We start from the raw sequence: 24,694 nt of genomic DNA on the forward strand, positions 1-24,694 counted from the left end.
AATAAAGAAGCATCTTTTTGTTTTGTGTCAGGTGGTAGATTCAGTTTTAGGTAGGCCAGGTTGAAAGCAATGGTAGGGCAACGAAGTGAAAATGCTAATAAGAAGGAGAACTGTGTGACTGATGCCTTAGAGCCAAAAAAAACAAAGATCTGAGCAACACTAAGAGCAATCTATTAAAAGTATTATAATTATTTTATTCATAATGTGCAAACAGAATTCTAAAGAAGCTCTGGAAAAAGAAGAGAATTAATAGTCTTTCCTAAAAAGACATTGGTAAAGGGACATAAACTTTAGTTCATCTGAACTAAAATATGCATACTGCAGGTAGAAATAGAGAAATATTTCTTATAAATGTCAACTACTCATTCCAAGGCTAAATACACACAAAAAATCTCACAGAAACAAGTCATACTTATGAATTAACTCATTCTTTTATTCTCTTGACAAATACTTATTGGGAGCCTGCCATGTGGACCAGTCTAGACAGTGGAGATAGTGAAAAAGTTTCTGCTCTCCCAGATCAGGACAGAAAACAGATGAAGAGACAAATGTATCATTTTGGGGGTGTTAAATTCTTCAAAGAAAAATGAAGCGGAGTAAGAGATCAGAGAGTGACAGGCAGGGGTAGTGTGGAAGGAGGCTAATCAAAATATACCTGTTGTGGAAAGCTTCTCAGAGGAGGGAACAGTTGCTTTTATAAAAAGCTTAAATGAAGAGAGGGAGAAGGCCATAGGAAGATCTATGAGTATATTCATCACATTCCAACAGTCATGTAGACAGCTCCTCAAAAACCAAAAAAATAAAATGGGTATATTTTATATTTCATATTTATATCTCTTTTTATGAGGCTCAAAAAGTGTGTAGAATGAACTCATAGTAGACATAATTTACCTTTTCTTCCAGATCCCCTGAATAATCCTCTTCTATTGGATGCCTGAAACATAGATTATGCTGATGCCACCACATCCACCACCAACCCCACTAGACAGTAGTTGATCTGAAGTTAAACTGATGCAACCGACAGCCTTACTTGGCTTTGCAATAATAATTTAAAAATCCTTATAACGACACTTGTAACTGGGAAAACCTCACAATGTTGCAACACAGCACTTGATTAGCACCTAGTGGACTACCTCCAATCCGTAGCCAGGTTCCCTTATGATGGGGTTTATGATGTCACAGTGCAGCTGCAAATGTCACAGACCTATTGGGCCTGCATTCAAGACAGTTAATAAAGGGTGGGAAAAAATGTGAATTCACATCATAGCAGATCTCACTGTCACTTCTGCTCCTGAGAAATCAAAAACATTACCTATTTTAAGGACTACAATTAAAATCTACTAATACTCTAAGCAAGAAGATGGGAAACTATCTTGATTTCTGTGTATTAAAACAAGATTCTTAAAAGAGTCTGTTTCTTCTATGAGAAAAAAAGTGTTTACAGAATATTTCACATATTTTAAGGTTGGAATCAGGGAGATAATATTATAAAAGTGAACACCTGAATAAGATGCAAAATATTTCATTTTATTTTTTTTAAAGTTATTCTTGGGGCACTTGGGTGGCTCAGCTGGTTGAGAGCCCAACTTCGGCTCAGGTCATGATCTCACAACTCATGAGTTCAATTCCCGTGACGGGCTCTGTGCTGACAGCTCAGAGCCTGGAGCCTGCTTCAGATTCTGTGTCTCCCTCTCTCTCTCTCTGCCCCTCCCCCACTCACTCTGTGTGTGTGTGTGTGTGTGTGTGTGTGTGTGTGTGTATCTCAAAAATAAATAAAAACATTAAAAAAATAAAAAGTTGTTCTTAATTTTACTAAATGAAGAAAACACAAAATGGAAAATATAGACTTTGTCTCATTTTTAGTGTCCTTCTTTCCTACAGAGTTTCTTTTCTTTTCTATTTTTAAGTGTGGCTAACAGACTGCAAAATTCAACACAGTTAAATTTTACTTAATTTTACCTTGGGAATTTCAAATATTTACTGATAACACACTTAGTACATAAGACTCAGATTTTTATATCTACTATGTTAAAATTCTAAAGAGAACTCCATGGGAATGCTGTTGTCTCACATGCTTTTATTGTGTGGGGGGCATAAACAGATACTATATGAAATCTATAATCTGAATACTATAAGAAGGGGGAAGTGGGTCACAGTTTCTGGTACTGTAAATATAAATGGCCGAATATTAAGTCTCTTTAAAAAAATTCTCCTCTTGGGGTTCCTGGATGGCCTAGTCAGTTAAGCATCTGACTCTTTGGTTTTGGCTCAGGTCATAATCTCATGGGTTTGTGGGATCAAGCCCTACATTGGGCTCTGCACTGACAGCACAGAGCCAGCTTGGGATTCTCTCTCCCTCTCTCTGCATCTTGCTCGTGCTCTTCTCAAAACAAATAAAAAATGAAATAAAATAAAAATAAACACTAAAATTTTTTTTAAATTCTCCTCTTGAAAGCAAAGCAAATATTGGAATCAAGTCATTCTCGATTACACATACATCAAATAAGAAGGGAAGATCATTTGAGCACAAATTAAAATTAGGGGTTCTTCAGCCTTTGAAAAACAATGTTCTAGCTGATTTGTTTTTCCTACCTGATCCTTATAGTATCTTGAACTTCCTATTTGTAACAGTTGGAACATCATTTTTTTATGCTAACCAATATGAGATGTGCTTCATTAATCATACTATATTTTAAAAGCACTATGAAAATGAGTATTATCTTAAAGAAGTCATAATTCTTTTAACTTGAGAACTTTTAAAAATCAATTTTATATTTGGTTTCAGTAAGACTGAAACTAAAACTGATTATAATTACATATTTGCCAGATGCAAATAAGCACACCTAATGAAGCTGCAGTGAAATCCTGAGCCCAAAATGGCATTTACCGAGCAGATATAAGAATCATAAATATTGAAACTACTCTTAACAATAATACAGATCATTTCTAATAACGAATAAGAAATGTATATGCCAAAAGCCAGAAACCACAGAACGAATGTTGAAAACCACTTATTAGCCAAACTTCAGGTTAATCTTTATTTCTGAGCAAAAAACTCTTTGTAAGAATGTCTGTAAAGCAAATTGCAATTCACTTGAATTATTTTATTTTGTTTCTTCAAGCAATAACTTGGTGTAAGTTCCTAAAGAGTACTGAACTGGCAAAAAACAAACAAAAACAAAAGCAAATACAAAACCCCGTAAAAAAAGTAGTAACAGGGGCACCTAGCTGGCTCGGTTGGAAGAATGTGTGATTCCTGCTGTAAGTTTGAGGTTCACATTAGGTGTAGAGATTACTTCAAAAATAAACTTCTTTAAAAAATAGTAATAATAAACAAAATGTGGTGTAAATACACACACACACACACACACACACACACACACACACACACACACACACACACACAGAAAGGAATATTATTCAGCCTTTAAACGGAAAAAAATCCTATCACATACTATGACACGGATGAACCTGGAGGACATAATGCTATGTGAAATAAGCCATTCACAAAAAGACAAATACTGATCCATCCACTTACACGAAGTATCTAAAAGTAGTTAAATTCATAAAAACAGAAGGTAGAGTGGTGGTTACCAGGGGTGAAAGCAGGGGTAAAAGAAAGTTTGCATTTAATGGGTACAGACCTTTGGATTTACAAGATGAAAATACTCTGGAGATCTGTTTCACAACAATGTGAATATTCTTAACACCACTAAACTGTACATTTAAACTTGTTAAGACTGCAGATTCATGTATTTTTTTACCAAACACAAAATAAATAACTATGGCCCCATATTTGGTGGATATAGTAACTAACTAGCTTCTTGGCAGGAAAGCATTCAATAAATTGATTGTACCAAAGGCAATGGGACTGATTTCTTCATCATCTTATAAAATATAATTCTAAAACTCTGGGTGCTCTTGGCCCAGAGTTATGGTTCAACACTTAAAATGGGTACTGGCGCTAGATATAACATGGAAATAATTAATAATACATCAAAATGGGTAAAATTTAAATTTTCTATGCTCTTCACACACCCCAGATGAAAAGCTGAGTTGGAATCTAAATATGTAACTATCCTGGGGTGTCGGTGGCTCAGTCATTTAAGAGTCTGATTCTTGGTTTCAGCTCAGGTCATGGTCTCACGGTTCCTGAGATCAAGTGCCGCATTGGGCTCTGTGCTGAAAGCGTGGAACCTGCATGGGATTCTCTCTGCCTCTCCCTCTTTGCCCCTCACCTGATCACATGCTCTCTCTCTCTCTCTCTCTCAAAATGAATAAACTTAAAAAAATGGAACTATCTTAATCTGCCACTGAACAATGAAGGAATAACAGTATACAGTCTATATGTAATAGATACTGCATAGTACTGCGTGTGTGTGTGTATATAGACACACATATAGTTCTATACAGCAACTATACATAACATGTATTTATTATATTCCATTATTATGGAATTTCCAAGGTACTGTCCGGTTCAAAACAGAGTACCCTATGTATTACAAGTAGACTGCTGAATGAAATCTAAAACCAGATTGCCTGGGTTCTAATTTTGGCTCTGCCTCTAACTAGCTGTGTGAACTATGAAAAGTTATTCAGTCTCTCTATAACTTATTTTCCACAAGTGCTAAGAATGAAAGAAGTACCTTTCTACAGAGTTGTTATGAGAACAGAGCCCAAGTGCCTGGCATATACTGAGCATGCAGTAAATACTCACTTTTGTTATTTTTATTATTGTTGCATTTCATTTAAATAATTTAGTCACGAATTTAGAGGTTAATTAATTTATATGTATTAATCCTCTGATTTGCAAAGGTTAAAATACTTTTTAAGTCCTCCTCAAAATTCAGGTGGGAAGTTAACAAAATTCAAAATCCAAATCAGTGACAGAATATGACTGGACCAAATTGCATCCTTAAATTTTTTCAGTTTCAGTCCAAAGGTCAGAGTACATACACAGGCAAGTCAAAGAATTTTGCTCCTAAAAAAAGCATTATAATGAAACTTGGTCTTAACATGAACTCTAAAGTCTAGTAATAAATCATAATTTAGGTTTTTAGAGCCAAAATGGCATAAAGAAATTCTTGCAATGTTTTTAAATCCCTAAAAGAAATCCAAAATATAAAAATTTAGGAGCATAGGGTGCCTGGGTGGCTCAGTCGGTCAAGCATCTGACTTCAGCTTAGGTCATGATCTCATGGTTTGTGGGTTCAAGCCCCGCGTCAGGCTCTGTGGTGACAGCTCAGAGCCTGGACCCTACTTTGGATTCTGTGTCTCCCTCTCTCTCTGCTCCTCCCCCACTCACGCTCTATCTCTCTCAAAAATAAACATTAAAAAAAATTTTTTTTAGGGGCGCCTGGGTGGCGCAGTCGGTTGAGCGTCCGACTTCAGCCAGGTCACGATCTCGCGGTCCGTGAGTTCGAGCCCTGCGTCAGGCTCTGGGCTGGTGGCTCAGAGCCTGGAGCCTGTTTCCGATTCTGTGTTTCCCTCTCTCTCTGCCCCTCCCCCGTTCATGCTCTGTCTCTCTCTGTCCGAAAAATAAATAAATGTTGAAAAAAAAAAATTAAAAAAAAAAAAAATAAAAAAAATTTTTTTTAATTTAGGAGCATGAAACATACCAATTAAAGAAAGTTCATGGCATCATAGCAGAATGTTGCTTATAAAACAACTATAAATTATCTTTCCTTTTCTATACCCTCTGGAGGCCTATTTGAGCATAGTCAGTAGATTTATATTACTTTTGAATGAATTTCTAATACAATGTATTTTTAAACCAGTATAAGCCACTTCGTCTTAAAGCCTAATGGCAACCACTGGCCTAACTGCTACCACCCTAACCATCTGAGGCAGGTTGGTGTAATGATAAAAGCAAACAGGTGCCAAGCACTGTACTTGCACTTCACACACCGCATCTCCTTTACCTTAATCTATGAAATTAGTATTCTTATGTTTTTAAGAAATGAAGATCAAAGAATTCAGTCTTAAGTATTAACTTAAAACTATATATAAACATTAAGAAAATAATTTTGTGTCTTTAGTGTTACAAAATAGTACGAAAAATACTTCACTACTTTTAAGTAAACAGCTACATTTAATTCAAACTGTGCATATATGTATTCATGAGAGTTCTTTTTCCTTACACCAAGTGCAAAGTAGTAAACAAGTCTTTAAAAAAAGTAAAACTAAAAAGTTCTAAGGACCTGGGAGACCAACTTACACTAGCAATACCTATCAGTGTATTAACATATCTGATTATCAAATATATACCCATTATCTTTTTTTTTTTTTAAAAAGGTATTATCTGCCAAAGTAGAGGTCTACTGCTGTATAGAACATACCTATTAAAGGTAAGTTTTTTTTTCCTGAACTATTTCTGTTTGCTTCATCTTCATTTGATATTGTGTCTACTTAATACATTCACTACCATAAGCAGGCTTTTCTCTCCAATGCCATTTTGGAGAACCATGAGAGATTTCGCTGTCAGGCTTATAAAACTCACATTTCTGAAGAGCACTATTAAGCTGCCATCACAATTAATCAATGAAGTGAAAATTTCCAAAATCCTCTGTGTTTTGTAGTTCTTATAACAAATCTAATTCCTTTAACAGTTTGGAGTTTACAAAGGTCGTAGCAACGTTAAAAATTAAAGTCAGACAAACTAAATAACCTCTGAATCTTATTCAAAGAAACCACAAAAATTAACATTCCCTTTTTTCAAATTTCAATGTCTACTTTTTGTTGTTTTTTTCATTATTGTCATAAAGTTAGAATAAAATTTACCATTTAACCATCTTAAGTTTATAATTCAGCAGTAAGTTATATTGACACTGTCGTGAAACATTCATTCAGAACATTTTCATCTGGCAAATCTGAAAGTCTGTACCTCTTAAACGTCAGCTTACCTATAAACCATTCCCTGAGCCTACTCTTTCACTAGAAAACAATCACAGAGAAAAGGGTAAAAAGAATAACTATGTTTACACTCGGTTCTTTTTCCATTACTGCTAGTGACAAACCACATGTTTTACTAAAGCTGAGAACTTGGAACATGAAACAAAAGGTATCCAAACCTCATAGAAAATCATTACAAATGAGGGAAAATCTTTAACAATCTCTCCAGCACTAAAACTAATTTGTATGTATTTCTTTCTGATTATAATAAGTATAAAAACTAAATCTTTTTCTGCAATTTGCCTCTGATTGCTTTAAACCTGCTTAAAGCACCTTTAAACATCAAATTTTATTCAAAGTTTTATCACTAAGATGCAAATGTAGAGTGCATCCTACAACTAAAAACTAACGTTTAAAGAAATGTACTTAGCTATTATATACAAAATTACAAAATATGAGTACAGATATAGAAATATAACGTTCTTGTTCAAACTGAACAAGTTCACAAATTACTCTCATTTATGTCCCTCAAACCTTGAATTACCTTCATGAATGAGTTATATTTCAAAACTGTATTTTCTTGAATTAGTTGACTAAAGAATATCATACAATGCAGATTTCACATTTACTGAAAAAAATTCAGTTTTACTTTTTCCTCCAACTTTTGTTCATTTTTGAGATCATTCTAAGTGAATAAAACATTACATAAACAGTTAAATTAAGGCAATGAAAAAGAGCCAGATGAAGGAATACATAAAAATAAGGAGCAATAGAAAATTAATACTGAAATGAAAATTTTTACCTCAAAATTTAGAGGAATATTTTTCTCCTTCAGGAAGAATCCCTCAAGTAACGGAATTAGTAAATTGAAGTCGGAAAACCAAGATTCAACTAAACACTAAGCTTAAACTAGATTTAGTTAGCTAACAGTAAATATACTAAATAAACTAAACACAATGCAGCCGATCATTAGCATACAAATAGGAAGCTGCTGACCCATTATCAAGAGCAAATGTTGCTTTTATTTTGTCTCATTTTGTGATAGCCAAACACACCCTTCCTGGTCCTACTTAGGACCAAGAAGGTGGATTTTTGGCACAGCTAGCCAAAGCAATGAGAAATGTCATCGTAATTGTCCACCAGATTGAAACAGAAAACATAAAACTCATACATTAAAATGTGTCTTTTGTTAAATCATTCCTGCTTCAACCCCTCGCTGCATGCCAGGCCTGCTTTCTTCTTCTTTTTAAAAAAAAAATTTTTTTTTTTTTAATGTTTATCTTTTGAGAGAGAGACAGAGCACGAGCAGGGGATGGGCCGAGAGAGAGGGAAACACAGAATTTGAAGCAGGCTCCAGGCTCTGACCTGTCAGTGCTCACGAACTGCAAGATCATGACCTGAGCCAAAGTGGACGCCTAACTGCTAACTGACTGAGCCACCCAGATGCCCCTGGGCCTGCTTTATTCTGAGGTGCTTCTTTAAATACTGTTTGCATTTAGAACAGACAGGAAAAGAAAGGAGATCAGCAGAGCATATGATCCTTGAACAGTCCCTAGTGGTTTTCTCTGCTGCCTATAGTCTCCTTGTTTCCAAAAATACACAGGTCCAAAGGAAAGATTAAATTTTATATTGGAACAAATTCTCTTGAGGCAATATAATGACCCTGATTATCTCCAGAGCTTTGAGCTCCATGACCCCTGTGATTCTGCTCCTTTCATCTTTGCTGAAAGCTTGAGAACTGGTCATTTATAAAGAAGAGGTATTTCAGAGAAGAGGTGCCAAACTCAGGCCCACAGACTTCATCAGCCGCTCTAAGGAATGAGGCTCCAGAAAGCTAGTTTTAAAGCACATCCTTTCCAGTGGCTCCATGTGGATTATTACCTCACCTACCCACATCTTCATGGTGGCATTAACAATCCCCAAGAGGCTTACAACAAGTAAAGTTCAGGGTGTCCTCAATCTTGCTTTCAGAGTAGGGTACACATTTGTGAGATAAATGGGAAATGTGAATAAGAAGTACATACTATGTCAAGGAATTATGCTTGATTTTATTAGGTATGACTGTGACATTTGTTACAGTAAAAAAAGTCCATAATCTTTTATAAGTTGTATACTCAGAAGTAGGAGTAAAATGACATGATGTCTGAAATTTGCAGAGTTGCTTAAAATACTTCAACAAAAAAAGAAGACAGATGAGACTATAAAATCTTAGTAACTGTTTATATATACATACATATAAATTTATAGTAGCATTGTTCTAGTCTTGTATATGTTTGAAATCTTACATTATAAAAGAAAGTTTAACTTCCCATTATCCATTTAAAGATTATATATATTATTTCCAGAGGATGTGTGACTATTTTAAAACTAATTGTATATACAGTAATATATACATATGTATATACTTACGCACACACGCGTGCGCGCGCACACACACACACACACATATATATATATGTGTATATACACATATATATATATATGTGTATATACACATATATAGTAATTTTGCTTTTCATCATTTTGGCTTTTGGACAGGGTTTTTTCCTGGTTTGGTTATCTAAAATAAACTCTCCAGGGATGCCTGGGTGGCCCAGCTGGGTTAGGTGTCCGACTCCAGCTCAGGTCATGATCTCACGGTTCGTGAGTTCAAGCCAAGTAGGGGTCTGAGCTGACAGTGCAGAGCCTGTTTCAGATCCTCTCTTCCTCTGCCCCTCCCCTGCACGTGTGTGCTCTCTCTTGCGCGCTCTCTCTCTCTAAATAAATAAATAAAATTTAAAAAAAAAATAATAAAGTAAAATAAAATAAACTCTCCAATTTATTACCAAGAGTTTTTCCAAGGGAAGAGGGGAATGGAATCTAGTCTTACATGGCAACACATACACTTAATGAAGAAGAAAGCAGCTTCAATTAAAAATACATCAACATGAAAAATAACTCAGGCAAGAAGAAAGCCAACTCACAATTTAACCTCCAGGATTTGCCACCCCAGGGTCTGTTTATGGAAACTCCTGCTTTCCAGCTCTTTGACATTATCACCACTGTGACTTCTATATACTTTTGAAGACACACAGAAGGAAAAGACTCCACTTATATCTGGGAAGTTATAAAACAGAAAAACTGGAAACTTAAAACTCTAGCCTCCCTTTGTACACACAGAGGCCTGAGGGCACAGAGCAAGCTCAAGCTGTCAGATCTTCATGAATGTGATGGTTTTTGGAGTACCCTTGATTTGGTTTTTGGAGTACCCGTGATTAGCAGAAGCTTTGGAAAAGCCAGGGTACTCAAAACTACTATTAACAAATGATCAGATGCAAAGGATCAAACTGATCAAATCTTTTGGTCCTTTTGTTCCTATACTAGTTAATGGTAATTTGACCATGTAAAAATGAAATTAAGTGTTACAAATTCCTCTCTATACAAAATAGTCCTCTAATCTGAAAAAATGAAACAGGTGGCAAGTATACATTGATATCAGGAATTATTCAGAAGAGTAGTCACTTTTAGTATGCATTATAGGTTTAAAAAAGAGTTCAACCTGATTTCCTAATACTTATATAGTATTGCATAATAATGAATACCTCATAAATGAACAGCTTCAGGCATCACAAGAATATAAATTGGTAATCATGTTTAGAAAATTTTGACTACTAAGAACTGTGTCCTAATTCTTCAAAAAATCAAGATCCATGCATGGCACAGAGAATAACTCTTAGTTAACAAAAATAATCAATGATTCGACACAAGGGTTATCTTAATCTCTCAACATGCTTAATGTGTGTAAGATAAAAACCATAGTTTATTTTTTGATCCAATCTTTAAGACACATAGAAAATAAAATACTAGAGCAAGTTCATGTACTTGCTATTCAGATTTAATAAATACCAACATTTGATTAGTTGAGACAGTTAAAAAAGCAAGCATTATAAATGTAAGCCACAGGCTTTTCCTAGGTCTGATTCAGCCTTCTCACACGTGTCTCTCTCTTTCCATTTTCCTCAAAACACTCAACTTTCCCATAACCCTGTTCTAACTTTCTCATACCCCTGTTCTCATTCCTTTGTCTCACAGATCCATCTTTCTCTATAATTACACAGAAAAATTTCTTGAAGAATCTATACTCCCAATTTCTACCTCCTCTACCTCTTATTCATTTTCTAATCTACTAAAATCTAGTTTCTGTTCGCTGGACTCTTATTTAATTCTAAGACCTCATAAATTCAAGGTTATTTTTCAGACTTCATATTACTTGAACTCTTTACCAACTTCTGAACTGACGCTCACAGAGCTGGGTGTCACCCAGGCTGAAGGTCCTCAGAATTGCAAATTATCAGTTTTAGACAATGGAGAGCTATTGTTTTGACTGTGCAGGCCCACAAGAGGGAGGGGGAGGCTCTGTGAGGGTAAGTGAGCCAGTACCTAAGAGGAGGGCGGTGGAGGCAAAAGGAAGATTTGCTTTCAAATACTGCTTCAGCAAAGAAGGGCAGAATTACAGATCAGGAATCATAGTGATAAAAGCTCTAGAGGATCACAAATTTATGAAAAAATATATGTGTACTGTATTCTATTTACACGGATCATAAGACTAAAAGATATATACCAAAATGTTAACAATGATTAAATTTCTGGATGTCAAGATTATGGACAGTTTTTATTTTCTTCTTTATAATAATACATATTTTGTTAATTCTCTACAATGAACATACATTTTGTTAATAAGAAAAAGGCTGCCCCCCCTTTTAAATAGCAAAAGGTCTGCATGCCTGTGTCAGGGTAATAAAGAAGGGGTGTTGCCAGGGAGATGCAGTTCCACAGAACACTTGTGAGAAAACCCCCAGGGGGTGAGTGGGTGTTAGAAGTTTGAAGGAGGAAGGAAAAGCAGGCTGGGTGCTTGGGGTCCTGTCCTGGGGATGAAGGACCTCACAAGAACCAGTCTGGCCTGAAACAACCCAGGAAGTACCTGGTGTTCCCCCTGGACCTCCAGTCAGCCATCTGGGTCCTTTCTATCCTCCCTTCAAGATCCTATGAAAATCTCACCACTCCACCATATCCCATAATACCATGATTCTACATAAATGGTGTCCTCTCTACCCGTTGGTTGACTTCCAATCCAACCTCCACATAGTCCACACAGCTACTAGTGTTCTAAACATAGTGAACATGGAAATATTTCAAGAATATTTAGAATCCAGGATACTCTACACTCTCAAATGTACATGACCTCTGCATACCTTTACCAACTCAGCATCCTAGCCCTGATGCTGGGCTCCAATTAGCTTCTACACCTGTCACCATGCACTCTCTGGCTTTGTGCCTCTGCACACACTCTTTCCTGGCCTACCATATGCTTCCCTATCCTTGTCCGCATGGCAGACTCCTACATCAAACCCTTTACATCTAGCTCAAAAGTAAGAATCCTCTGCAAAGTACTCCCAGTTAGCAGCTGCTCCTCTCCTCTGTCAGCCTTACATAAAGTTTTATGGCACTTCTCACACTATTGGAATTATCATTCAAACACCTGTCTTCCCCACTAAACCATGAGATATTTAAGGCCAGAAACTACACCTCCCCATGCATCTAGCAAAATACCTACACACTGTAGGTACTCAATAAATATTTGATGAGCTAAATAAACAAATGTGTTTGTTTTTACTACATATTTTTATACATATCTCAGAAATAAATTTTAGGAGCTGAAAACCAGGCACTAACTCATACTGGTAGTCTCTAAATGAGACCAATTCAAAGATCTAGCTAAAAAGAAAGTAAAGATCAAAGCAAATATATACCAGGCAAATGGGAAGATTTCTGCAGTATTTCTACCCGAGAATATAAGACTATACCAACTTGGAATTACCAACCTTCTCAAACAGTAACTTGAGGATTACGTATCGTGGACAGGTTTTTGTTTTTCCTTTTGGATAAGTGGTGGTGGTGGAGGGAGCACAGCAAAGTGTCTGTTACAAGGCAAAAGTAATTAAAATACGTATCTTCTCTTTGAAATAAAATCAGCAAGAATGGCTGATAACCAGGGAACAGAGGAAACTTAAGGTCAACTTCAAGAAAATAGAATCTGCACATACTTCTTATTTCCATATAGTTTAACTTTCATCAGTGCCTACCTACTGCCTACATTAAATTTACCTGAGCTAAGGTAGGGATTGAATTTTGACCAGTCTGGGTCTGCATATCCGCAGATTCTCTCTCTGCCACAGAATCTGTTACACTTCCATCCTGCTGAGATTCAATTGTTTCCATGGTCATTTGTCTGAAAAGACAATAAAAAGGAAGAAGTATTAAGGCCCTTTCTGAAAGATTTCTCTGCTTTTACCTGGCCTTCTGATATTCATTTCTGTCATCCAACTGTTCTGCCTTACTTTTTAAGAAATAGGTTCAGTGGCAGTCTTAACTCTCCAAACTAACTCTGCTCACCGGACACAAACATTACCAAGGGAGCCCTGCAAAATGTTTTATGGGAATTCATTTATTAAAAAAATTTTTTTAACCTTATAAGAATGTCTCCTTGATAATTATTTTAAGCCCTCTAGTATAAATGAGTGAAAAAAGTAGGTTTTCTATTTTACAGTGAGTATAAATATTCTAGGACTCTCAAGGCCTAATATACCTGCTTGATAATATATACTATCAAAGAATTTCCCCATTGTCTAAATTAAATGCATTATAATATAAAGATGTGTCTAGCTTTGCCAGCACTAAGTTTCTGATAAGCCCCTCAAACTGAATCACACAGGGTTGACCACATGTTCTGCAACTGCCCAGTTCTTTAAAAAAGAGAATCCAATTTTTTCAGGAAAAACTTTTGACATAATTTTGTCTGTGATTTCAATTTAAGTTAATGATTTCTATATTTCTATATTTTATCCTGCTAGAAGAAATTACAAAATACAAACAGAATAAATTAAACAAAATCAAATTTTACAAACTTATAGGAACTATGTTGCCTACTCATGCATCTTTTCAACTGTCAATGATACAATGTGTTTTTCTCAGTTTGGTAGTCTAAATACATAGTCCATAAGTATGCGAGCCACTTAGAACTTTGAATTAAAATGTACAGATCTTTCTTCCAGAGGTAGTTACAGATCCTACAGATCTTTCATCTATGTCTTGCACTCAATTATCTTCTTTTGTATTTCAATAGTCACTACCTGAATCCAAGCCTTCCATCCTCAAACCTAGGAGTTACTCCTCACTACTGAAAAGCATTTCAATACTTAACAACTGATCATGACAATTTAGAGCAATTATAAAAGATAAAAATCTACAGTCTACTATAAAAAAATGTCTTTCCCTCAACACTCCCCAATTCCCCTTATCTCTCATTATTTTCCAGAATAGTCTAGCTAAGGATAGATCATCACCCTGTATAAACTGACAATTCTTAAGGCTCTGCTTTTGCTTATGTGAACAGTTCCCAAAAAGAATACCTCAGAACATTAGTTCTGCAGGATATGAAAAGGTATTATCATTAAAAGAGGGTAAGGGATGGGGTGCCTGGGTGGTTCAGTCAGTTAAGCGTTCAACTCTTGATCTCGGCTCAGGTCATGATCTCGTGGTCATGAGAATGAGCCCAGCATGCCCTGTGTTGACAGCATGGAGCCAGCTTGGGACTTTCTCTCTGCCCTTCCCCATCTTGCTCTTGTGTGCACTCTCTCTCTCTCTCTCAAAATAAATAAACTTTTTTTTAAAAAAAGAGAGGGTAGGGGCGCCTGGGTGGCGCAGTCGGTTAAGCGTCCGACTTCAGCCAGGTCACGATCTCGCGGTCCGGGAGTTCGAGCCCCGCGTCGGGCTCTGGGCTGATGGCTCAGAGCCTGGAGCCTGTTTCCGATTCTGTGTCTCCCTCTCTCTCTGCCCCTCCCCCGTTCATGCTCTGTCTCTCTCTGTCGCAAAAATAAATAAATGTTGAAAAAAAAATTTAAAAAAAAAAAAAAAAAGAGAGGGTAATGGAACACTTAATGAAAAAGTTGTAAGTATCCAGGGTTAAAAGGTTTTCTTTGCTGAACTTCTAAGAAGCCTGAATATGCTAGTGTGCTTTCAGAAGGTGAAGGGTGCAATAGGCAGCATTTTCCAAAAGTATCTGCCCACCAAAGACTTTTTCCACCTGGTAGGTCCCAGAAGTGGTGTTTTGAAAACAACTTGAGAAATGCTGTCTTATGCTATTTCTTACACCTTTTAAAGCTCTCTTAAGGCTCCGCCAAGAACTTGAGTCTCAACTCAAACACTATATATGCTAGAAGGCCTTCTCCAATAAACTATTCATTTTAGAAACATTTAGTTAGCTCCATCTACATGACAGGTCCTGAAAATACAAAAGTGGGTAAATCACAGTCCGTGCCCTGAAGGGATTTATTCATTAGTGGGTCCCTGGACAACCCTTATCAGAAGTAACTAATGTACTTGTTTTGGGGTGGGGGGTGAGAAGCAGATTCCCAGGCTCAACCCCAAATCTACTGAATCAAAATTTCTGGGACATCCAATTTTTTTAAATCCAAGAGATTCTGATGTATATTAAAATTTAGGAAAAACTTAGCTTATTGGTCAATTCTATCAGGTAGACCCACAAAAGGGGAACACAAGTAAAGTAACTTTTTTTTAATGTTTATTTTTATTTTATTTTCAAGACAGAGAGAGAGAGACAGAGTGAGAGTGGGGGAGGGGCAGAAACAGAGGGAAACACAGATTCTGAAGCAGGCCCCAGGCTCCGAGCTGTCAGGACAGAGCCTGATGTGGGGCTCAGCTCAAACACACAAACCACAAGATGATGATCTAAGCCAAAGTCAGACGCTTAACCAACTGAGCCACCCAGGAGCCCCAAAGTAACTTCTTAAATTGTGTCAAGGATGTTATGCATAAAATGCTTTGGGAAATATAGGAAGTAAGGATTATACCTGCCTGAGGATAGGGCCATATGAGTTGTGTATTAAACAATAAGAAGAATTTAACCAGGTAGAAGAGGAAAGGAGAACTATGAGAGGAAGTAAAGTATGGAGCATAGTTAGAAAACACAATAGCAGGGGAGCCTGGGTGGTGCAGTCGGTTAAGCATCCGACTTCAGCCAGGTCATGATCTCGCGGTCCTTGAGTTCGAGCCCCGCGTCGGGCTCTGGGCTGATGGCTCAGAGCCTGGAGCCTGTTTCCGATTCTGTGTCTCCCTCTCTCTCTGCCCCTCCCCCGTTCATGCTCTGTCTCTCTCTGTCCCAAAAATAAATAAACATTGAAAAAAAAATTTAAAAAAAATAAAATACCTATAGCACTAATATTATAAAAAATAAATAAATAAATAAATAAATAAATAAATAAATAAATAAAAAATAAAAATTAAAAAAAAAAAAGAAAACACAATAGCTGATGGTGGTAGAGAATCTGGCTGCTAAGGAAGCCTACTTAGATTCAGTGAGGAAGAGGCAACACAAGACTGTAGAAGTAGGGCTAGAAAAGGTTGAACGGAACCAGAGAAAGAATAGCTTTTAATGATCTAGAGAGAAAAAAAATTTCCACCTCACTCATATGCCTCCTCTACTCTAGGTCCTTTAGTGTATTTTGTCCATCTATATAGTATAATGTTTCAACTATTTGATATCTACATAGAATTCAGTAAACAAGTCAACAATAAGCCAAAGTTTCTTGTTAACAGGCAAAACAAATGGCCTAAGATCCATACACTAAAACTTATAAAACAAAGAGAACTTCTCACAGGTTCATACTTTAAACTCATTGATTTTTATTTCAAAACAATTCTCAATCATCTAGTTTCTAAAAATACTAGATATAAGAAGTGACAGCTGACAATGGCAGGGATGAAGGGGGAATGATACAGAACATAATAAGCAGATCTAGAATTCCAAGTGTGTGGCAATTGGGTCCATACAGCATAAAGTCGCCAAGTTCTTTACATTCAAGAAATTGAAAAATGTAGGAGTTAAAATTCAATAATGGTAAGTATCATAACTATCCTGAGTCATCAACTAAAGGTTAATATACTCAGTCTACTTTAAGGAAAGAGATACACATAATAGAATGCAGGAAGACTCTCATCATAAAAAGCTCTATTGGGGGCACCTGGGTTGCTCAGTCGGTTAATCACCTGTCTCTTGATTTTAGCTCAGGTCATGACTCATGGTTCCTAAGTTTGAGCCCCACATTGGGCTCTGTGCTGACTCCACAGAGCTTGCTTGGGATTCTCTCTCTCCATCTCTCTCTGCCCCTCCCGTGCTCGCGCGCTCTCTCTCTCTCTCTCTCTCTCTCTCTCTCTCAAAAAATAAACATTTAAGGAAAAAAAAAAAACTTTAATGCTTAAAAGGTCACCTGAAACTAGGACTCATTTTTTGAGATATAATAAAAGACTTCGTAAGTTATTAAGCATTTTAATTGTTTTACACATGAACGTGTTTTTACATACATTATCTCAATCACCTTACTTGGACCATTTTTCTCCTGGGTATTTCCCACAGTTCAATCCTTTGCCCTTTTCCTTTTTTCAATCTACATACTATGGCTCCTTCAGTCCTGTATGCAGATGACTCCCAAGTCTGTATTTGTGCACACTCCCCTCCTATGATGCACCTCAATCTACAGTTTTCACATACCTGTCCCTTCCCTAATATTCCTTTTTTTAGTCAAGAGTATTCAAGCACCAAAGCTACAGGTTACAAACGTGTGTCTACATGTGAGTCAGTACCAGATCAGCTACAAAAACCCACAGAGCTAAATATCAGCCAAATCAGGATGCCATGGTGAGCTGAGCCTCCCAGTAAAGAAAGGCAGAAATGGGAGGTCAGCAGCCACCCCTGTTCATCTTCCCCGCCACATGTGGTGTCATCCATTATAACTTCCTTTCCCAACACTGGACCAAGCTGCTGAGTTGCTGCTCCTCACAACTGCTGCTGTCCATTCTAAAGATGACATATCACACTTGGCCTCCCTGTAAGCCATGACTAAACCATGATGCCCCTTCCTCCATGCCAGAATCATATCCATTAATACTTCACATTCCTATTTCCCCAGTCACCATCAAAGATGTAAGCTCCTCCCATACTCCACTGTCCCTCTCATAAATAGTGCTTCCTTTCCCTCCGTATTTCAGTTGCTTATTCCTACTCCTATTCTTCCAAGCCCTTGCAATGTGCTATCTGGAACTCCCAACACTCCCTTCGGTCCTCTCAAGAGGGACCAGCTTGTCTTCCCACACCTAATCAGGATTAGAATGTTGACCTGGTATCATCTTTGTTGCCCACTATTTCTCAGCTGTTCCTCCTCTGTCTTTGTAGAAATCCCTGTTCTGTTGAGGCCCAAGGATATTAGGTGTACCATCTTATATTCATCCATATGATAATCATCTTCTCTACATCCAGGATGTAAAGTGAAGACTTTAGCACTTGACTTAAGAGCTTTCCTCTCCACTACTCTATGTTCAACACTCAAAGGAAGGACCCCTGCCTCACCCTGATGCTTTAGTGCAAGATTTTCTCTACTCCACTTCAGCCATCTACTTAGCTGGTCTTACAATGGACCTAGACCATGTCCCAAACTATTCCACCTATGAAATGATTCTGACATCCCACCCTAACTACAACATTCTATTCTCCCAGGTGATACCCACCCTTGATTACTCCCATCACACCTGTTGTTCCACCACACTGAGATCTCCAGACCACTTTCTCCCTTTCCATCAGCTGCCCCCTTTCTTCATATCTCATCCTACTCAGCTTAGAATCCATGGTTTCTCATTTCAATTACTGTCTCCCAATACTCTAAATTCTCTTGTCCCTTTTCTTTTTGTTGTATCTGCCTAGTAAATACCAATTTCAGATAAAACCAATTCAATCTCCTCTATGACTCTATGAACAATACTGAATAAAATTATAAAACAATATTATTAAGGCTATTGAATTCATGGTTTTTAACCTCAAATGGGAAGCAATCTTACTGTTTCCCTAGTGAACTTACTTTCCCATTCTGTACAACTCTTTCAAATGTTTCTCCCTCTTCTCAAATCCCTGAGCTCACCTACACTCAATGTAAGACCTTGCTTCCTGTTTCAGATGAGTACTCCCTCAATATCCTGGTACCATATCAAAAACCACTTACCTGTATACCCACTATTTTACCTTGCCTCCTGCCTCCCCACTCTTAAACTCTTGTATCTATCCTCTGGATCTCTAGGCACTATAGTATCAACTATCCTCTCCCCTCTCCAATGGTTTCCTCCTATCAAGATTTAAACCTATTCAAATCTCTTCAATCTCAAACACACACACACACTGAACCAGAAGTTCTTTTCTAACTATTCCCTTGAATGTCTCTTCTTCCTCTCACTGCTAAACTAAAGAATTACCAACACTATGTCCATTTCTTTCTTTCTTTTTTTAAAGTTTATATATTTTTTTGAGAAAGACAGACACAGTGTGAACAGGGGAGGAATAGAAAGAAAGGGAGAGAGAGAATCCCAAGCAGGCTTCACATTGTCAGCACAGAGCCTAATGTGGAGCTTGAACCCACAGAACTGTGAGATCATGACCTGAGCCGAAACCAAGAGTCAGCTGTTTGAGCCACACAAGCGCCCCAACACTATCCCATTTCTTTACCTCTCACCTGTTCCTACACAACCCTAAACTGACTTCTGCTTCACTAAACTTCTCTAGTGAAGGTAACCAATCTCTGTCACTAAATCTAATGTTCATTTTAAGTCCTATCTGGTTTGATCCCTCAACAGTATTCCAAACTGTTGATATCCTCCTTCTTAAACTCTATCTTGATGTCATTATACTGCATTTTCTGCTCTCATCAGATTCTCTGACAATTCCACAAGCTCCTTTGCTAATTAATTCCTCCCCTTACTCAATGTTAACCTTCACACTGCATGTCTTCAGGAATCTGTTTTGCCTTCTCACCTCACTCTCAAATCTCCCTCTGGGTATTGTCATCCATTTTTCTAGATTCAAACACCAAGCTTCAGGGTTATCACTCTCAAATCTAGATCTCCAGCCCAGAGGTCTCTCTTTAATTCCAAAATCATATATTCGAATGCCTAACATCTCCAAATAGGTGCCCTACAGGTACCTCAAACTCACTGGATCCAAAACTAACTTCCTCTTATTCCTCCACAAATATGTTCCTTTTCTGAGTTTCTTACCTCAGAAAATGGGGCCTCACCATCCATCCAATTGCTCAGTTGAAAAGCTGGGTGTCATCTGTGAGACTCTCTTTCATTCCCTACAGTGTTATTACCAAGTGTGATGACTGTACCTACTAACGAACAAGTTAATCCCTTTCTCCACCACCACTCAATCTCCCTACTCCAACCCCTGCTAACAGTTCCCTTTCTCAAGCATACATTTCTGCTTAAAATACTACTCTGCTTAAACGTCTTTAGTAGCTCCCTATTGACTGTAGGATAAAATTGAAAGTTCTTATGATAATCATAACCACAACTATTAGTTGGTGCCTACCATGCGGTAAAATCATGCTAGTTTTAATCCTTAACAACTTTATAAGACCTGTATAGTTAGTTCTTCTTTTAGAGATAAAAAGCAAATATAAGGAAGTTAAGAATCTGATCTTACCATCAAAGTTTTGGGTGGCGTAGCCAGGTTCTAAACTAAGGTCTTTTTCCAAAGTCCATACTCTCAATTACCAAACCAAACCAAACTGCCATTCAATCTCTTTCACAATGCAACTCCATTTCACTTTTATGGCCTGATTTCCAGTCACTCTATTCTTTCCCACATTCTCTATTCCAGCCTCCTCATAAGCCATTTCTTTCAAGTAAACATCCTATTCCCCCAGTTCTAATCTTTGCTATCTGTTCTTCCCTTTTCCTGAAATACCCTTCATCCATTCTTTGTCCAATAGGCAAATTCTTACTAGTTTTTCAAGGCCTGGCTGAAGGGCACCATCTTTCAAAAGCCTATTCTAACAGCCGTGGACAGAATTAGTTGTTCTTTTCTGAGTTCCCAAAGGATTTTATGCAGTACTTCCATTATAGCACTTGTCTAGCATAGAATACATTTGTTCACAAAGTACTAACACTAGTGTAAGAAGCTCAAGGACAGGGATTACATTTTATACTTCAATGTATTCCTAGTGCCTACTACAGAATCTACCATAATTGTTAAATAAACTAATCAACTTTTGGGAAGACTATGCAACTGTCAGATGTCACTAAAATGATAAAAGTACAGTTTAGAGAGATCAAGTGACTTTCTATAGGGTACATAATACGTAGCATGACAGAGAGTGAACAAGAAGTCTTATGATTATGACTCTAGGGTTCCTTCCACATTTAGTGTTCTGGGCATTCCAGTTTAGGCAACATTTTATAATAAAGATGTGCTTTTGAGTATGCTGCAACTGTTGTTATAATCTTCATCCAGACATGCTTTGTTTTTACACTGGCATATAGGGGATCTAATTTTATACCATTTGTATTCTTCAGGAATGCCTAGTATAATGCCCAGTACAGATCATTCAGTAAAAGTTTGATACTAAAATCAATTTATTTGAGGGGCACCTGGCTGGCTCAGTCAAAAAAGCATGCAACGCTTGGTCTCAGGGCCATGAGTTTGAGCCCCACACTAAGTGCAGAGATTACTTTAAAAATAAAAAATAAAAGCATATTAAAAAATAAAATAAAATCTATTTATTTGAAGGTAAAAATCATTTACAGGAGAGTAAACCCAGCACTATCAATTTAAAATACATACTTTATCATTTTCAAGCAATTTTATTCTACTGTCAATATCCAACTGTTTTCTAGTACAACTCTTCTCCTAAACCCACTAAAAACCAACCCCAGGACTCAGGGAAGAAGAGTCAACTAAGAGTTAAATGTTGAATATGGGTCAAGCACTATACTAAGCATTTTCAAACAGTATCCCAGCAGGAGATACAGGACCCAGAACTCAGTATAAATGATGTACACAAAATCCTAACACCTGTAAATCAGCCTCACTAGTCCAAACATAATTCATCTATAAAGTATAAGAGAGGGGTGCCTGGGTGGCTCAGTCGGTTAAGCGTCCGACTTCGGTTCAGCTCATGATCTCATGGTTCATGAGTTTGCTTTGTACTGACAGCTCAGAGCCTGGAACCTGCTTCACATTCTGTGTCTCCCTCTCTGCCTCTAACCCACTTGCGCTCTCTCTCTCTCTCTCTCTCTCTCTCTCTCTCTCTGTCAAAAAGAAAGATTAAAAAAAAATTTTTTTAAATAAAGTGTAAGAGAAAAATCCATTATAATCCTTCATTGTTCATTATGTATTTTATAGTTAAAATTGAAGAGAGGTATCATAAGGTATGTTCCCTAAAATCTCATTTTCTATCAATATTAAACATAGTTGCACTATAGTTAATAATCTATAAATTAATTAAGCAATATTTTAATCTTTTAAATTTTTTTAATGTTTTTATTTATTTTTGAGACAGAGAGAGACAGATCATGAGCAGGGGAGGGGCAGAGAGAGAGGGAGGCACAGAATCCAAAGCAGGCTCCAGGCTCTGAGCTGTCAGCACAGAGCCCTACGCGGGGCTCAAACTCATGGACTGTGAGATCATGACCCGAGCTGAAGTCGGACGCCCAACTGACTGAGCCACCCAGGTGCCCCAAGCAATATTTTAATCTTAAATAATAATCCTTATTAGAGAGAAAGACCAATTAGTAATTATAAATTATACAATATTTAAAAATAAGACATAGAAGATAATAAAAAACTAAAAAAACAAAAGTCCATTAAGCACTATAAACTAATAGCAAGCAAAATACTGGCAAGTAGTTGGTTCCACAATTCTAAAAAACAGATAAGGATTGTTAAAATGGGCATATTTGAATTTATAAATGATTAATAGTAGTAACATATACTTTTTTTATGAAGGTTAAATTTCTTCTGAAATGCAAACCATTTTCTTCTTTGATAGAAAAATAAATGTTACCCCAATATGCTCTGAATATATCAGGATTCAGTTTAATAAAATGTTAATATAGCTATGTCTTAAAATAATAAGATCCATCCATTAGCACAACTTTCAAAGACTTCTAGGCTGAACTACTTTCAGAGGGAGAGACCTGTATTTGTTTACTTACTCTGTTATTTTCCAGAACTTTAATAGAACTACATCACACTGCAATAACTTCTGAAGTACAGCAGTAGAGTACTATTTGTACAGTACAACACAATAGGTAGACAACCTATTATATACCTTCTAGAAATGAAAACGAAGGCATATATTCATAAAATTATATTTATAATTATAGAAATACCGAGGCAATTAATGACCAGGGTTATTTAGGATCCTTTTGTATCAAGAACATATAAAACATTTAGTAGAAGGAAAAATCAGAAGAAAAAGGAAAAACATTTTAAAGGGATGCTATCATGGTACTTATGAAAGTGTTTTTAAAAGAAAACAAAGAGAAAAGGAAATATAGGTCAAATATACCTAAATGAAAAATAAGACAAAGGCAGTTGCCTAATTAAAGTGTTTGATTAACTAATAAACTTCTAAAAGCTTAGTTGTATTCCATTTGCAAAGACAAACTACACTGCAGAACAACTATATTTCCACTTGTAAAATTTTAAAAATAGAATCCAGCTGCAAAAGGAAAAAGTATTAGTTCTATCTATTCTTTGTGAAGAGTTTTACATAAAATGTCATAGAAAATGTATTTTCTTTTTAAAGCTAGATCCAACAAATGAACCAGAAGGTCTCTGAAAGCAGCCAAAAGAAAACTTGAAAAACTCTATATGGATTTTGTAAAAATATGGTAGAGACTTTGTTTTGTTTTACGTTAGGTATAAGCATAGCTTAAAGGCAAGGAAAAAAACTAAGACTCTGTCCACATCCTTATACATGGTCTCCTTTCTAAATGAAAAGGGCAGCATGCAAAAAAAAGCTGAATGTAAAAGGTTCGCTGCTCCCCCCATTGCCTAGCACAGTACAGGGTAGAAGATGAATGAATGTCTTAATTGAATGGCTGACCACTTTGGGTACACACTACCATTCTCTATTAGTATAATATACACATATACACATACATATACATTTATGGATGCATGTTAACATATATACATTATTCACTTATCCATTATTTTAACTTTTACCTAAGCAAAATTTTCAAAAGAACAAAAAACATATATCCACCTACCTTAGATTTGTCTTAATATATTTTTTCCTGCCACATTTGCTCATTATTAAGACATTTGTAATCAATGCTTTGTTCCTTCCCCGTTTTCTTCTTTATTTATCCTGCAGAAAAATTATGATGTTGAATTGGGAGATCATAACATTTTATTTTTTAAAAAAAGTCTCTCAAAACGATAACAGAATACCCGTGAATATCCTAATTTCTATAAAACTGAAAAAAAAGAATAGAAAGCTGAAAACAAGTGTGTATTTTTTTTTCAATCTCACTTCTATGCAATTTTGTTCTAGGAAAAAAATTTAAAACATAAATCATGAGCTATTTATCAGGTTATTTTCTACCAAAGAGAAAGTAGTGTTGTCTAAATCATTTAATACATGCTACATATAGTTCATGGAATCAGCTATATTTTAATAATCACTTAATAAATGGAGTGAATTTATCATTTACTTAAATTTCATTCCACTGCAACAAATTTGTCAACCATTTTTTATTTACCTTAAATTTAACACTGGCTTTTTTTTTTTAAGTTTATTTATTTTGAGAGAGTGAGAGAGCACGCACATGCGCTCATGAGCCGGATAGAGGGAGAAAGAGAGAATCCCAAGCAGGCTATACACTGTCAGCATAGAGCCCAATGAGGTGCTCT

At 36.6% G+C, this 24,694-nt stretch overlaps 1 protein-coding gene across 21 annotated transcripts in view; it reads right to left on the minus strand.

Annotated features, from left to right (window-relative positions):
- The window catches only part of CREM (cAMP responsive element modulator), a 75,725-nt gene that overhangs the window by 41,711 nt on the left and 9,320 nt on the right, over positions 1-24,694 (minus strand). For 16 of the 21 annotated variants that reach the window (XM_040450981.1, XM_040450975.1, XM_040450964.1 and 13 more), the window contains exons 2-3: positions 24,049-24,149; positions 13,036-13,159 (exon numbers count right to left, since the gene is read on the minus strand). In XM_040450981.1, the coding sequence (XP_040306915.1) occupies positions 13,036-13,159; positions 24,049-24,092 (168 nt within the window). In that variant the 5' untranslated portion in view covers positions 24,093-24,149. Of the gene's footprint in view, positions 1-891; positions 1,117-13,035; positions 13,160-24,048; positions 24,150-24,694 lie in introns of those variants that run through there. The other 5 variants (XM_040450995.1, XM_040450994.1, XM_040450996.1 and 2 more) reach the window with 4 other exon arrangements.

This window comes from Herpailurus yagouaroundi, unplaced genomic scaffold (genome assembly GCF_014898765.1).
Source record: "Herpailurus yagouaroundi ecotype Mexico unplaced genomic scaffold, PumYag 203, whole genome shotgun sequence".
NCBI classification, from domain to species: Eukaryota; Metazoa; Chordata; class Mammalia; order Carnivora; family Felidae; genus Herpailurus; species Herpailurus yagouaroundi.